The sequence below is a fragment of the Salmo salar genome, chromosome ssa15 (assembly GCF_905237065.1).
Source record: "Salmo salar chromosome ssa15, Ssal_v3.1, whole genome shotgun sequence".
Lineage (NCBI taxonomy): Eukaryota > Metazoa > Chordata > Actinopteri > Salmoniformes > Salmonidae > Salmo > Salmo salar.
Window position 1 is genome coordinate 36,800,007 of NC_059456.1, and position 15,044 is coordinate 36,815,050.

Sequence of the window (15,044 nt, forward strand, 5' to 3'; positions counted from 1 at the left end):
GATGCTTGGCATTCAGGCTAAAGAGTCTAATCTTGGTTTCATCAGACCAGAGAATCTTGTTTCTCATGGTCTGAGAGTCTTTAGGTGCCTTTTGGCAAACTCCAAGCAGGCTGTCATGTGCCTTTTACTGAAGAGTGGCTTCCGTCTGGCCACTCTACCATAAAGGCCTAATTGGTGGAGTGCTGCATAGATGGTTGTCCTTCTGGAAGGTTCTCCCATCTCCACAGAGGAACTCTGGAGCTCTGCCAGAGTGACACTCGGGTTCTTGGTCACCTCCCTGACCAAGGCCCTTCTCCCCCGATTGCTAAGTTTGGCCGAGTGACGAGCTCTAAGGAGAGTCTAGGTGGTTCCAAACTTCTTCCATTTAAGAATGATGGAGGCCACTGTGTTCTTGGGGACCTTCAATGCTGCAGACATTTGTTGGTACCTTTCCCCAGATCTGTGCCTCGACATAATACTGTCTCGGAGCTCTACGGACAATACCTTTGACCTCATGGCTTGGTTTTTGCTCTGACATGCACTGGGGGACCTTAAATAGACAGATGTGTGCCTTTCCAAATCATGTCCAATTACTTGAATTTACCACAGGTGGACTCCAATCAAGTTTTAGAAACATCAAGGATGATCAATGGAAACAGGATGCATCTGAGCTCAAATTAAAGCCTCATAGCAAAGGGTCTGAATACTTATGTAAATAAGGTATGTTAATTTTTAATACATTTGCAAACATTTCTACAAAAGCCTGTTTTCGCTTTGTCATTATGGGGTATTGTGTGTAGATTCATTAAATAAAAATCCTCAGCAATTCTAGAATAAGGCTGTTCTAGGGTTCTGAATACTTTCCGAAGGCACTGTTGGGTGTGTGTGTGTGTGTGTGTGTGTGTGTGTGTGTGTATGTATATATACACACTGCTCAAAAAAATAAAGGGAACACTTAAACACCACATCCTAGATCTGAATGAAAGAAATAATCTTATTAAATACTTTTTTCTTTACATAGTTGAATGTGCTGACAACAAAATTACACAAAAATAATCAATGGAAATCCAATTTATCAACCCATGGAGGTCTGGATTTGGAGTCACACTCAAAATGAAAGTGGAAAACCACACTACAGGCTGATCCAACTTTGATGTAATGTCCTTAAAACAAGTCAAAATGAGGCTCAGTAGTGTGTGAGGCCTCCACGTGCCTGTATGACCTCCCTACAACGCCTGGGCATGCTCCTGATGTGGTGGCGGATGGTCTCCTGAGGGATCTCCTCCCAGACCTAGACTAAAGCATCAGCCAACTCCTGGACAGTCTGTGGTGCAACGTGGCGTTGGTGGATGGAGCGAGACATGATGTCCCAAATGTGCTCAATTGGATTCAGGTCTATGGAACGGGCGGGCCAGTCCATAGCATCAATGCCTTCCTCTTGCAGGAACTGCTGACACACTCCAGCCACATGAGGTCTAGCATTGTCTTGCATTAGGAGGAACCCAGGGCCAACCGCACCAGCATATGGTCTCACAAGGGGTCTGAGGATCTCATCTCGGTACCTAATGGCAGTCAGGCTACCTCTGGCGAGCACATGGAGGGCTGTGCGGCCCCCCAAAGAAATGCCACCCCACACCATGACTGACCCACCGCCAAACCGGTCATGCTGGAGGATGTTGCAGGCAGCAGAACGTTCTCCACGGCGTCTCCAGAGTCTGTCACATGTGCTCAGTGTGAACCTGCTTTCATCTGTGAAGAGCACAGGGCGCCAGTGGCGAATTTGCCAATCTTGGTGTTCTCTGGCAAATGCCAAACATCCTGCACGGTGTTGGGCTGTAAACACAACCCCCACCTGTGAACGTCGGGCCCTCATACCACCCTCATGGAGTCTGTTTCTGACCGTTTGAGCAGACACATGCACATTTGTGGCCTGCTGGAGGTCATTTTGCAGGGCTCTGGCAGTGCTCCTCCTGCTCCTCCTTGCACAAAGGCGGAGGTAGCGGTCCTGCTGCTGGGTTGTTGCCCTGCTACAGCCTCCTCCACGTCTCCTGATGTACTGGCCTGTCTCCTGGTAGCGCCTCCATGCTCTGGACACTACGCTGACAGACACAACAAACCAACCTTCTTGCCATAGCTCGCATTGATGTTCCATCCTGGATGAGCTGCACTACCTGAGCCACTTGTGTGGGTTGTAGACTTCGTCTCATGCTACCACTAGAGTGAAAGCACCGCTAGCATTCAAAAGTGACCAAAACATCAGGCAGGAAGCATAGGAACTGAGAAGTGGTCTGTGGTCCCCACCTGCAGAACCACTCCTTTATTGGGGGTGTCTTGCTAATTGCCTATAATTTCCACCTGTTGTCTATTCCATTTGCACAACAGCATGTGAAATTTATTGTCAATCAGAGTTGCTTCCTAAGTGGACAGTTTGATTTCACAGAAGTGTGGTTGACTTGGAGTTACATTGTGTTGTTTAAGTGTTCCCTTTATTTTTTTGAGCAGTATATATCACACACACACACACACACACACACACGTTTGTTGTGAAATGCCAGTTTGGAGAGAATCACTCAGTCACCACCTCTCCTGTGTGTTTACAGGTTGATGTCCTGTTGAGATCATCTGCAGAAGCAGCAGCACACAGCAGAGGAGCTATAAATAGCCCCAGGGTCCACCAGTAGCATGGGAGGAAATAACAAAATGGGCCTGACATGAAAACCTGGCAATCTATTCAACAGGATTATACTCCTCTTCCTGCACTAAACAACATTATCGTAATGAGGTAAATCGAATAAGGAGAGGCTGCAGTGCTGTGGATAGCTCCAATACAGCCAGGGGATGGGTGCACTGCACCGTTTTCTCTTGGGACAATACTAAGTAAATCTGACAATGGTTCTGAATCTTCTTAGTGCAGAGATACAACTCAGCCAGGGGTGTCAACCTCATTCCATGGAGGGCCTAGTGTCTGCTGGTTTTAGGTTTTTCCTTTTCAATTAAGACCTAGACCAGAGGTTTTTTATTTTAATTCACAGTTTCTGTGGTTCCCAAATGGTGGGGCGCACCCCGAGAAACTCAGTCCGGCTTTCAACTTACTCTTGAAAGTTGTAATTGGGTAGTGCATCATCTGTTTCTCGTCATGTTAGTCATTGTATACCTAAGAGAGCTATTTAGAACTTGTCAGAAATGTCCAAAATCAACTAACCCATGTCAGCTAACATTTTTTAGCCCATAGATTGTTGTAATGTTTGAGTCACTGAAATATCACGAGACATGGCAAAATGTATATAAATTGCAAAAAAATTTACTTTAAATCTGCTAAATGATCTCTGTACCCATTGAAAAAATTGCAGAATTTAATCTTTTAAACGTACAAAATTGTCTCTCCACCAACAATAAGGGTGTGAACGATTTGTGTGATGAACAGTGCTTGTGCACATAGAAATAGATGTGAGGGGCGCAGGATGTTCTCCAATGCTGGAAGGAGGGCCTGAGTGAAAACGTTTGGGAACGCCTGACTTAGACAACTAGATGAGAAGAGTTCCTTAATAATCAGTGACCTTAATTCATCAATCAAGTACAAGAGAGGAGTGAAAACGCGCAGGCCCTGAGTGGAATGAGTTTGACATGTGAACTAGGCTATTAATCTGTCAGAACACGGGGTTAAAAAGGTAGGCTATTTTTTCCTCTGAAAAATAGAAAAAAGGCAATTACCACAAGCTTCAAAATAACCTTGGGACTCCTCACAATATACACTATAGTAAACGCCTGGTCTGACTTCTATCACCAATGTTCAACGATATGCGACTCATTTCAGGAAACTAGGCGTATGTCGCACGTCACTATGTGTTTACCACATGGCCTCACATGTGAATCCATAGATATGGGCGGGACTAAGTCTTAAGAGGGTGTGAACGATGCTGAATGGGTGTAGACAAAGAAGAGCCCACCAGTAGGTACCAAAACATTAAAGGGGCATTTTCTCAAAAGTGGGGTTGCAAGTTTCTCAACTTTCAAAGCAGAATTACTTTCCCATTGTTCCGCAACTGCAGTGTATGATATAGCATTTTCTAGCTCTGAGTCTCTACTTTTATCTAATGTAAAAAACAATTTCAAATTTTGGAACATAAAACCGAATCAAGGCGGTCGGTCACATATGATCTGACGTGATCAGAAACTATTATATTTGGGGTCTCGTCCAGGATCTGGACTTTGATATAGAGCGCGTTACTTTGCTTAGAACAATGGGACAGACTAAAGACACTCACCTCCACCTCGCAGGGGAACTGGCTTCCATCCAGCATGGTCACATGACATATCACCAGCTTCACCTTCTTGGTCAGTTTCAGTGGCGACTTGATAAAATAACGTCCTTCCTCGGGCTTCAAGCTCTCTTCCTGGTCTTTCTTCTCTCCTCCTTCCTCTGTCTCTTTTTTCTCCTCCTCCGCTGCACTCTTCTTCTGAGATTTCTCTGATGCTTTCTCCTCCTTAGCAGGCTAGACACAAATCACCAAGAGGAGAATCAGAGACAGAACAACCCTTTAAATCCATGCAGGCCATTTTGTCAGTGATTTGTCAAAGAGTAGCCTAGTTCTGCTTAGTGCCATAGATTGTTGGCACAGCTCTGTGAGAACGATGAGTGTAACTTTTATCGCAGTACACACCACTTTTAACCAGCAGAACTCGTGTTTTCCATTGGCCTGATCACCGCAGATGATGTCATCGGGTGGATAACATTTTTAACATTGACAAGGGCTTGGGTTTGGCTGGAATATCGACAAGCACAATGAGATGTTTCTCCTGCAGCATAATAGCTTGCAGGGATCCAACATAATACAAACGTCTTATTAAATAATATCTATAAATGACCAATAAGGAGAACATGCAACATCTCTATACTAATACACACCCCTTACCGTCTCTCCATCATCTTTGCATTGGTTTTTCAATTAAACTATTCTCAGATTTAGATGGATTCCTGGCAGGTGAGAACCCAGATTACTATGTTTATTGTAGCTTTACTTATCGAGATGGTCTTCTGGTACCTTCTCTGTGACTGTTGAATAATACTGTATCAACAGACATTGTTTATAACGCATAACTCCTAACCTCAGGGTTGCAAAGGATGAACCTTGGCAGAGAGCTCTAGTGGATTGAGATGGTCTGCTTCTCTGCTGGCTTGCTGTGGTTGAATCAGTTTGTGTGACTGCAAATTCAACCATGACACACTATTGTCAGCAAACCAGCAGAGAAGCAGACCATCTCGATAAGTAAAGCTACAGTAAACATAGTAATCTGGGTTCTCACCTGCCAGGAATCCATCTAAAATCTGAGAATAGTTTAATTGAAAAACCAATGCAAAGATAATGGAGAGACAGTAAGGGGTGTGTAGAGTATTTATATGGCGAATATAGGCTAGCATACCCGAGTTTCTGCACTGCCAGTGGAATGAGTCTCCTCTTGTTCCTCTGAATTCACTTCCTCTTTCTGTTCTTGCTCCGCCTCGCCGTTCACTTGCTCTTCTTCAACCTGTGGCACAGCTGCTGTGGTCGATGATGTCTGCTCTGCTTTGGCATGCTCCGCCTTCTCACCCTCCTCCTTCACCAGGACCACATCTCCCTCTTCCTTGGGCGTCGCCTGGCTCTCTTTGGGTCCCACCGCGCTCTGAGACTTTTGCCTCTTAAGCCATGGAGGGAGGAACCTGGAGATGCCCTTCTTCTCTGAAGCTGGTGGTGAGACTGAGGGGTCCTCTCCCGCTGGTCCTGTGGCGTTGTCGGTAGGCTGGGCCTCCTCCTGGTTCTCCTTTGCCTCTGCTGAGTCTGTGGCCAGAGCGGGGCTTTCGTTGGACTGCTCGGCGGCCTCAACGGCCTTGACCTCGTCTGTCTGGTTGGTGGCTGGTGGTTCAGGTTCTGCAGGCTGCTCCTCCGCCTTCTCCGGCTCTTTTTTCACCTCCGTTTCAGATCCTACCTCTGTCGTCATGGTCCACAGTCACACTTCACACAGAGAAAGAGAGATGGGACACAGAGTTAAACCAGGAGAAGATAACACAGCTAGTGATGTGAGTACATATGATAGTCTATTAGCAAACGGGTGTAGATGTCATGTTGCAGGTAGGTCAAAGTGTAAATCAATTCTACACGTTATTTTTCTTATCATGCAACACAACTGATAAAACAAAGACGCAATAATATCAGCTGTACGTTTGTCAGCCGTGATTCATTTCGACAGATTTCGCTGACATAAATATTGGAGCTTACTAAAATGGCATGTGCGGTGGCCATCGATGGCTGGTTGCTAAGGAGCTAACTGCATCCCCCACCAGAGAGGAGCAGTAGCCACAGGCAGAACCAGGCTTCAACCCAAATATCAGTGACAAGGACGCAGCACTGTACAGCGCACTTACTCAACATGACAACAGGAATCAAAAGTTGAGAGATTCAGGTTTGCCACACCCCTCCCCGTTTCACAGAAAAGGGCACAGCTCAAAATAAAATCATGGAATGACAGAGCCGAGAATCTGGATAATGGTGTTAGGAGTTTCTTGGAGAATGTGAATCCGACAGATTGTGTTGGAAGCGTCATGTTCCAGAGAGAAGGACATACAGGTGAAGTCGGAAGTTTACATACACTTAGGTTGGAGTCATTAAAACTCGTTTTTTAACCACTCCACAAATTTCTTGTGAACAAACTATAGTTTTGGCAAGGCGGTAAGGACATCTACTTTGTGCATGACAAGTCATTTTTCCAGCAATTGTTTACAGACAGATTATTTCACTTATAATTCACAGTATCACAATTCCAGTGGGTCAGAAGTTGACATACACTAAGTTGACTGTGCCTTTAAACAGCTTGGAAAATTCCAGAAAATGTCATGGCTTTAGAAGCTTCTGATAGGCTAATTGACATCATTTGAGTCAATTGGAGGTGTATCTTTGGATGTATTTCAAGGCCTACCTTCAAACTCAGTGCCTCTTTGCTTGACATCATGGGAAAATCAAAAGATATCAGCCAGGACCTCATTAAAAAAATAATAATAATAATAATAATAATTGTAGACCTCCACAAGTCTGGTTCATCCTTAGGAGCAATTTCCAAACGCCTGAAGGTACCACGTTCATCTGTACAAACAATAGGACGCAAGTATAAAACACCATGGGACCATGCAGCCATCATACCGCTCAGGAAGGAGACGCGTTCCGTCTCCTAGAGATGAACGTACATTGGTGGGAAAAGTGCAAATCAATCCCAGAACAACAGCAAAGGACCTTGTGAAAATGCTGGAGGAAATGGGTACAAAAGTGTCTATATCCACAGTAAAACAAGTCCTATATCGACATAACCTGAAAAGCCACTCAGCAAGGAAGAAGCCACTGCTCCAAAACCGCCATAAAAAAAAAAGCCAGACTACGGTTTGCAACTGCACATGTGGAGAAAGATCGTACCATTTGGAGAAATGTCCTCTGGTCTGATGAAACAAAAATAGACCCGTTTGGCCATAATGACCATTGTTATGTTTGGAGGAAGAAGGGGGAGGCTGGCAAGCAAAAGAACACCATCCCAACCGTGAAGCATGGGGGTGGCAGCATCATGTTTTGGGGGTGCTTTGCTGCAGGAGGGACTGGTGCACTTCACAAAATAGATGGCATCATGAGGATGGACAATTATGTGGATATATTGATGCAACATCTCAAGACATCAGTCAGGAAGTTAAAGCTTGGTCGCAAATGGGTCTTCCAAATGGACAATGACCGCAAGCATACATTCCAAAGTTGTGGCAATATGGCTTAAGGACAACAAAGTCAAGGTATTGGAGTAGCCATCACAAAGCCCTGACCTCAATCCTATAGAAAATGTGTGGGCAGAACTGAAAAAGCATGTGCAAGCAAGGTGGCCTACAAACCTGACTCAGTTACACCAGCTCTGTTAGGAGGAATGGGCCAAAATTCACCCAACTTATTGTGGGAAAGTTGTGGAAGGCTTCCCAAAACATTGGACCCAAGTCAAACAATTTAAAGGCAATGCTACCAAATACTAATTGAGTGCATGTAAACTTCTGACCCACTGGGAATGTGATATAAAAGCTGAAATAAATATTCTCTCTACTATTATTCTGACATTTCACATTCTTAAAATAAAGTGGTGATCCTAACTGACCTATGACAGGGAATTTGTACTAGGATTAAATGTCAGGAATTGTGAAAAACTGAGTTTAAATGTATTTGGCTAAGGTGTATGTAAACTTCCAACTTCAACTCTACCCTCTGAAATGAAATGGACAAAGTGCTGCAGGTTAGAGCAATGACTCAGCCAGTCTCCATAGAGACGAATTCACTTAAATTATCTACCCTGACTAAATCAGTTTATTTCCTTTCTCCTGATAAATGTGATTGTATTGAAAATATTGTTTTTTGTAAAAGAGATTAACCTTAGCTAGCTACCTATAGATACACTAGGCAACACGCAGGGGGATTTATAAATAGAAAATGGTCCCTCGCGCATGACTGGCCACTGGGTTGAGGGAGAGAAGCCATTTTATGGTCATCTTTGGGGTTCTGCAAATTTTATAGCAGGTCATGTGACAACATTGACACAGGAATTAAGGAAGGCAGCAACTGAGAAGACTCAGGGGAACGGTTGAAAATGTAACCAAGGAAAGGACATTCTAGTATTATTCTAGCAATAATTAAAAAGGGCGAGGGACACATTGGTATCAAAATGTAACGGAATGAACTGGCTAGGACACATTTCGGGCTTCTTCAGATCAGATTAGTCTTAATGAAGTTAAACTGAAGTAAAAGACCTCTGCAACAAATAAAATGACAGAGCCCAAAAAGTAAACTGTGTAGATGACATGCATCACCCGTGAGAAACTTAACCCAATGAATGGCATCGTAATGGACACTGTTTCCTCACTGATGTGTGGGCTACATTTAGGACACACATACAGAAACAAATGAAGACATGCTGTGTAGGCCTAGGCTACACATCAAATTGTTCAAATTTGACCTATAAATCACAATCTATTCTAAAGAAATAGGCTACATCTAGGCCTAATCTAATCAAGAAAATACTATTTTGAGTTTAAACATCAATTCACTGTGAATAATGCCCCTTGAATGTAGGGCAGGCTCAGCCTGGAATATGAAATCACAACAGAGATGACCTGAAATAGAATATTATGTTTAATACTATAGCCTGCAGGTTCAAAACTCAACCTTGCCACAGGGGAGTGACTAGCTCGGCCATTCAGTGGCATTATGGCCTGGCCACCCCAGCAGTGTGCAGGCTAAATCACAAATCTGCAAACGCTTGCACATCATGGGAGTTTGTGAAACAACACAGCCTGTCAGAACCAATCAAGGTCCTTGTCAGCAAAAAACTAAATGGTGTCTCTATAGAAAGAGATGTGACTGATATGCTCCAATCTCATGCCATCAGATCTTTTCTTTAATAAGCTCATACCATCACAGACATAATCCAATAGACCAGAAGTCATAGATCCCCTCAACACATACTGGTCCTGGAGGTGGGTTATGGTAAGCCTAAGTGTTTTTGCTTGTAAAAACATGCGTCTCGGTTTACATCGTCTATATAATCATCAATTACCCTAGGAGAACTGTGGGTGTGACAGTCAGATGTATTTTAATAAGCGCGTGTGTGTGCGTGTGCGTGTGTTTGCTGTACACATCCAGCTCAAGTGTAGGCTACATGGAGGTGTTGAGTGATGAGGGACTTGGCTTATCTCCAGTCGTATCAAACCCTTCACCACAAAAGCCTATCGCTTCATTACACTAATTAGGTACGTTTGGACAATTAAGTGTACACCGACTGCACAGACAACATGTATACAATAAGGAAATGATTTTCTTGTTACAGACACTCACTGTGACAGTCTCTAGCTAGGTTTCCATCCAATTGAGAATATAAAAAAAATCTGCATTAAGATCTTTTCCTCACCAATGGTGTTTCTCCACCAAATTGACTTGTTGTAGATAAAAATCAGTGTGTAATGACAAAGTGCACATAAAATGACCTTTTTTTTATTAAGTTTTTATGTACGAAAAAAAGTGTCATGTGTTTCCATTGAATTTTCAACTCTACCGCGTTAAATAGCAAATGTGCCTACTCTGATCTTGGCACGTGCGCTCTAGCCAACAACTCGCAGATACAGTGTGGGTAGTCTTGTCTACATGAGATTATGGATAAGAGTGAGCATATTTGTATTTATCAAGGGCAGTCAAGCGTCGATCATTATGTCACCAGAATAAGACCAATATTGACTGGAAAGGAGCATTAAGCTTACTCACCGTGCACTTTCACCACCCTGTGAAGTTCAGCACTTATTTCATTTGAAGCCTAATAAAACTGCATAGTTTCGAGTCGTAGTGGGAGGACCACACACACACACCATATCATTGTGTGATTCCAAGTTTACTTCGGTATGATGGTTCTTATAATCAATATTTGCTCAAACTGTTTCCACCGCAATCTCTCACATACTACATTTTACCGACACAAAAAGATCCCACACGCCGGATAAACAAATTGTCGGCATTTATACAATTGTACCGAAAACGTCCTGTTTCCATCACAGCTGTTGTGATTTTTTTATACTCTGACTTTACTTGGATGAAAACGTGGTTTGTGATAATCTCTCTGGTCATTCCCAATTGACTGCAGTGTGTTTGTCGTTATTGTACTGTTCAATGTGAAAATCATTATAGTCTAGGTAGTGCAGAGAGCAGTCTGCAGCTAAGCGTGCTGCTGTACTGGCTGGCTGGCGATTGTTTTGCCTAGCGTCTGCGCCCTACGATGCATATCGTACCGGGAATGCTGCAGCTTCGAAAGGATCTGCGACAAGCAGGCTTTCATTTCCCCTTTATCCCACGACTCCACCCCAGCCTCCAATAAAAATGACATCCCCCAATAGTGGCAGAAGAATACTATGAAAAAGCTGCCATGGCTTCCATTCGGTTTCATCTTTAGACACAGGTTAGCTGTTTTATTGTAGCACGGTGTTGTGTTTGTGTATCAAGCGATTGAAAGAAACGCCCTCGCATCTCCTCGCTTTGTGACAATACCACATGGGGAATTTTCTATCACCAACAGAGCACACATGCGTAAGGAATACTCAAGTCATAACCCCACACACACACACACACACACACACACACACACACACAACCTGACAATGATGTGCTTGGGAAAACAAGGGTGTCACTGCAACAACAACCAAGACAACGCCCCACACTGATTAGTCCAATCAAAACTCATTAAAAGCGGGTACATTGACTAGCTAAAGTCAAATTGCCAGGAAATTATTTTCAAATTCCAAAGCAAAATATTTGGTTTATCCCCATATCTACTCAACCTTATGAACCACAAGTTCCTGGAATGGCTGCGTCCTGAGCACTCTGTGTCTGGCTAAACTCAAATCAGCTGAACTGACATTCTATCAAAGTGAACGGATGATGAACTGCATTGACTATTAGCCAGCCACGTCAGCCTCAGAGCAGTAGCCTCAGTACAGTAAGCCAGTGCACAACTGTGGTGCGAGTACTAAGTAGCGCCTTACCGTGATCTCTCCCCTCTGATGTCCGACTCAGACTTTCCTTTCTTGTCACCTTCCTGTGCTCTATTCCAGCTGATCAGCTTCCTGCTCTACACGCTGCGGTCATTACCGCACTCAGCACCAAACTCAGGGGGACAGACAGAGCCAGAGAGATGAATGAGGCTGAGAGAGAGGGAGCCAAACGTGATAGAGAGAGATAATGGGGAGGGAGGAGGGAGAGAGTGAACGAAGGAGGCAGACCCCACCCCTGCTGTGCATGTGCCAAGAGAGGGGTTGTTAGTGGACACTTGCATTCAGGGATCTCTCTCCTCGTCAGTAGTGTCCTCTCCTGTCTCCTCAGGGGACACTTCAATCCAAAGCTAGTTTAACAGTCTCAAACCAGCTCTGTGCAGCAGAAGATAACTAACCACAAGCTTTAACATGCGGACCCACTGTGGTTTGACGCCCATCTAACCTAAATGACTGGAGTTTAAAGAACTGAGGAGCCAGTCCTCAAACAATCCAGTTTTACACACCATTCCAGAGCATAGACAAGAGGTAGGCCTATTCTCAGCACAAGAGGCTTACAGTACAAGAATCAAAAGTTCTCTAACTCTATTATTCTAATGGTGTAAGCAGGCGCTGCCCTAAATTACTTTGCCAAAGCTTTATCCCAGTATTAGTGCTAACATCACACATTATACTTCTATTAATTTATACTTATGCAAACATTTTTATATTCTACTGCCATTTACTTTATGTTCGTATTGTTATCTTGTATCATTTCTTATTGTTGTTGCATTGTCGAGAAGGAAGCTGTATTTAGTTGGACGATATATACAATGAGTATCCTGTACATCCAACTAATAAACTTGAAAACATTGGGTGACAGATGGAAGACCTCAAGTCATTTCAATGTACAGTGAAACAGCTGGATCTACAGTACACACGATAGTGGGAGTTAATAGCCATGTGTCCAACATGGTACAGTAATACACCAGAGAATGGAGCACTTTTGGAGGGGCACTCTGAAGAGTCGGTATCCTCAAAGTGTGCACTATGAAGGGGTCCATGTCCCAAGAGAGATCAAAGCTGTGTGTCGTGCCGAAGCCACAGCCCCATTGGGAAGGTCACCACAGGATTAAACTAAGAGGAATGTCCAGACGCCCCAAAGGATGAAAATACCACAGACAAAGATGTTCATTTCCCTGGGTCTCATGGCACGAAGTGTACATTTCATCTTTCCTCTGAAGCCTTTGGCGACTGTATCGAAGCACACCAAGTACAGATTTCTTTATTGGAGGTCAAACAATGAGTTCGGCTGTTAAATGGATACGGGGAAGAGCAAAAAGCCACAAGTTCCAGAACTGAAGCATTTATTTTGAACCACGTCTAAACCAAACTTTATCTGGGATTTAGGAGAGTTGCTATAGCAACAGGAAGTTCACAGTTGTGCATGCATCTCACACTTACCTCGGCAGTGACACACACAGCAAGGGTCTCAACGGCAGGATAAAAGCCTGTTTGAATCAATGTCGCTCTAGAGTTCAGACCCGAGTATGTGAGCGGAGCTGGAGCGGAGAGAGACAAATTTGACTGGAGATTGGAGCGAGTTACCCAAAGGCTGGAGCGTCAGCCTTCTTACCCGCTCCAATTTCACTCCAGTACTGCTCATTTAATGAACTCCGGGCATGCCCGGCTCAGCATGCTTTTGTAGGCTACATGTGTGCTGCTATAGCCCCTTCTTTTAACTATTGTCATGGAGTTTGGTAAATATTTTCTTAAATAAAAATTAAAAAATTTAAAAAAGGATAAAACACACAGGTGCACATCAAGGTGACTTACAAGATGAGGACCAAGAGCATGAGAGGGAGTGCGGTGATGTAGTGTCCACAACTAAAGAATCATTGTGGAATCTGAAAAGACACATATCCCAAAAGGTGTAGTACGTGCACATAACATAAAGAAAACAAGGTGGGTAGCTAGCTAAGTGTTTCATTGTAGCAAAGTATTTATTTTTTATATCTGATCTCTTAAAAGTTTAGTTCATTTTTATTCTATTATCTATACAATAAGGTATCACTGATTTTGGCCCAATAGGACTGACATATTAGCTCTTTCACAGAGCTTTCTATTTTGATAGGGTTATTTTGCATAAAACGTTTAGGCCTAGCTATAGAGAAATACAAAAACAACAACTGCATCCCTACCCAGGCTGGCAGGAGTGTCCCGAAGGGCTCCGGAAGCGCAGAGAGGGTATCCTCCACTGCTGGCCTGCTCTCCAGGCACCATCACATGACTCTGGCCAAACTAGCGTTTCTAAAAGTGAAAGGCACTAATTCGCAGCCTATATGTGCAATTTAGACTATAATGATTTAATACAATGAAGAGTTGATTAAATGCTGAGCGCTTAAAAGGGATAATCCACCCCAAACTCCTATGATTAAAAGTAAAAATGTGAGGAAAACGAATTGAACAATTTTCATTTTGCCGTTATAACAAGGTTGGTAGAAACGTTTTTGGAAATCTGTTGCAGCTCAAGTCTACAACAAAACCCAGAATGCAATGCGCTCACTCGCTCTCGCTGCGCAAATTACATTTCTTACCCAAAGAGATACTTTTGAGAAGAGAAACTCCATTAGAATCGTATTATTTACGTTGTCCATGCTTCATCAATGGACCGTGTACTGCATTCTGGGCAATTCTGGGACAAGGAACGCTCTAAATCAAGGAGTGAATGGGAATCAATTGGGTGCTAGCTAAAAAAAAAAAAAAAATGAACATTAGCACAAATTTCGTTTACAATAAGTACAACATTGCCAGTCTTTTCCAAGATGTGAGAAAATTAACTTCTCTGTAATATTAACTCAGCAAAAAGAGAAACGTCCCTTTTTCAGGACCTTGTCTTTCAAAAGACAATTCGTAAAAATCCAAATAACTTCAGATATTCATTGTAAAGGGTTTAAACACAGAACAAGCATGGGAAACAATTAACCATAAACAATTAATGAACATGCACCTGTGGAACGATCGTTAAGACACTAACAGCTTCCAGACGGTAGGCAATTAAGGTCACAGTTATGAAAATGTAGGACACTAAAGAGGCCTTTCTACCGACTCTGACAAACACCAAAAGAAAGATGCCCAGGGTCCCTGCTCATCTGCATGAATGTGCCTTAGGCATGCTGCAAGGAGGCATGAGGACTGCAGATGTGGCCAGGGCAATAAATTACAATGTCCATACTGTGAGACGCCTAAGACAGCGCTACAGGGAGACAGGACGGACAGCTGATCATCCTCACAGTTGCAGACCATGTGTAACACCTGCACAGGATCGGTACATCACACCTGCAGGACAGGTACAGGATGGCAACAACTGCCCGAGTTACACCAGGAACGCACAATCCCTCCATCAGTGCTCAGACTGTCCGCAACAGGCTGAGAGAGGCTGGGCTGAGGGCTTGTAGGCCTGTTGTAAGGCAGGTCCTCACCAGACATCACCGGCAACAATGTCGCC

The 15,044-nt window shown here is 43.6% G+C and overlaps 1 protein-coding gene across 15 annotated transcripts in view; it reads right to left on the reverse strand.

Annotated features, from left to right (window-relative positions):
- The window catches only part of LOC106571359 (band 4.1-like protein 2), a 107,756-nt gene that overhangs the window by 56,497 nt on the left and 36,215 nt on the right, over window positions 1–15,044 (reverse strand). For 14 of the 15 annotated variants that reach the window (XR_006759162.1, XM_014144362.2, XM_014144361.2 and 11 more), the window contains exons 2-3: window positions 5,401–5,969; window positions 4,245–4,472 (exon numbers count right to left, since the gene is read on the reverse strand). Coding sequence is in view for 14 of the 15 variants with exons in the window: in XM_014144362.2 (XP_013999837.2) it covers window positions 4,245–4,472; window positions 5,401–5,955 (783 nt within the window). In the remaining variant the exon portion in view is untranslated. Of the gene's footprint in view, window positions 1–4,244; window positions 4,473–5,400; window positions 5,970–11,551; window positions 11,753–15,044 lie in introns of those variants that run through there. The other variant, XM_014144356.2, reaches the window with a different exon arrangement.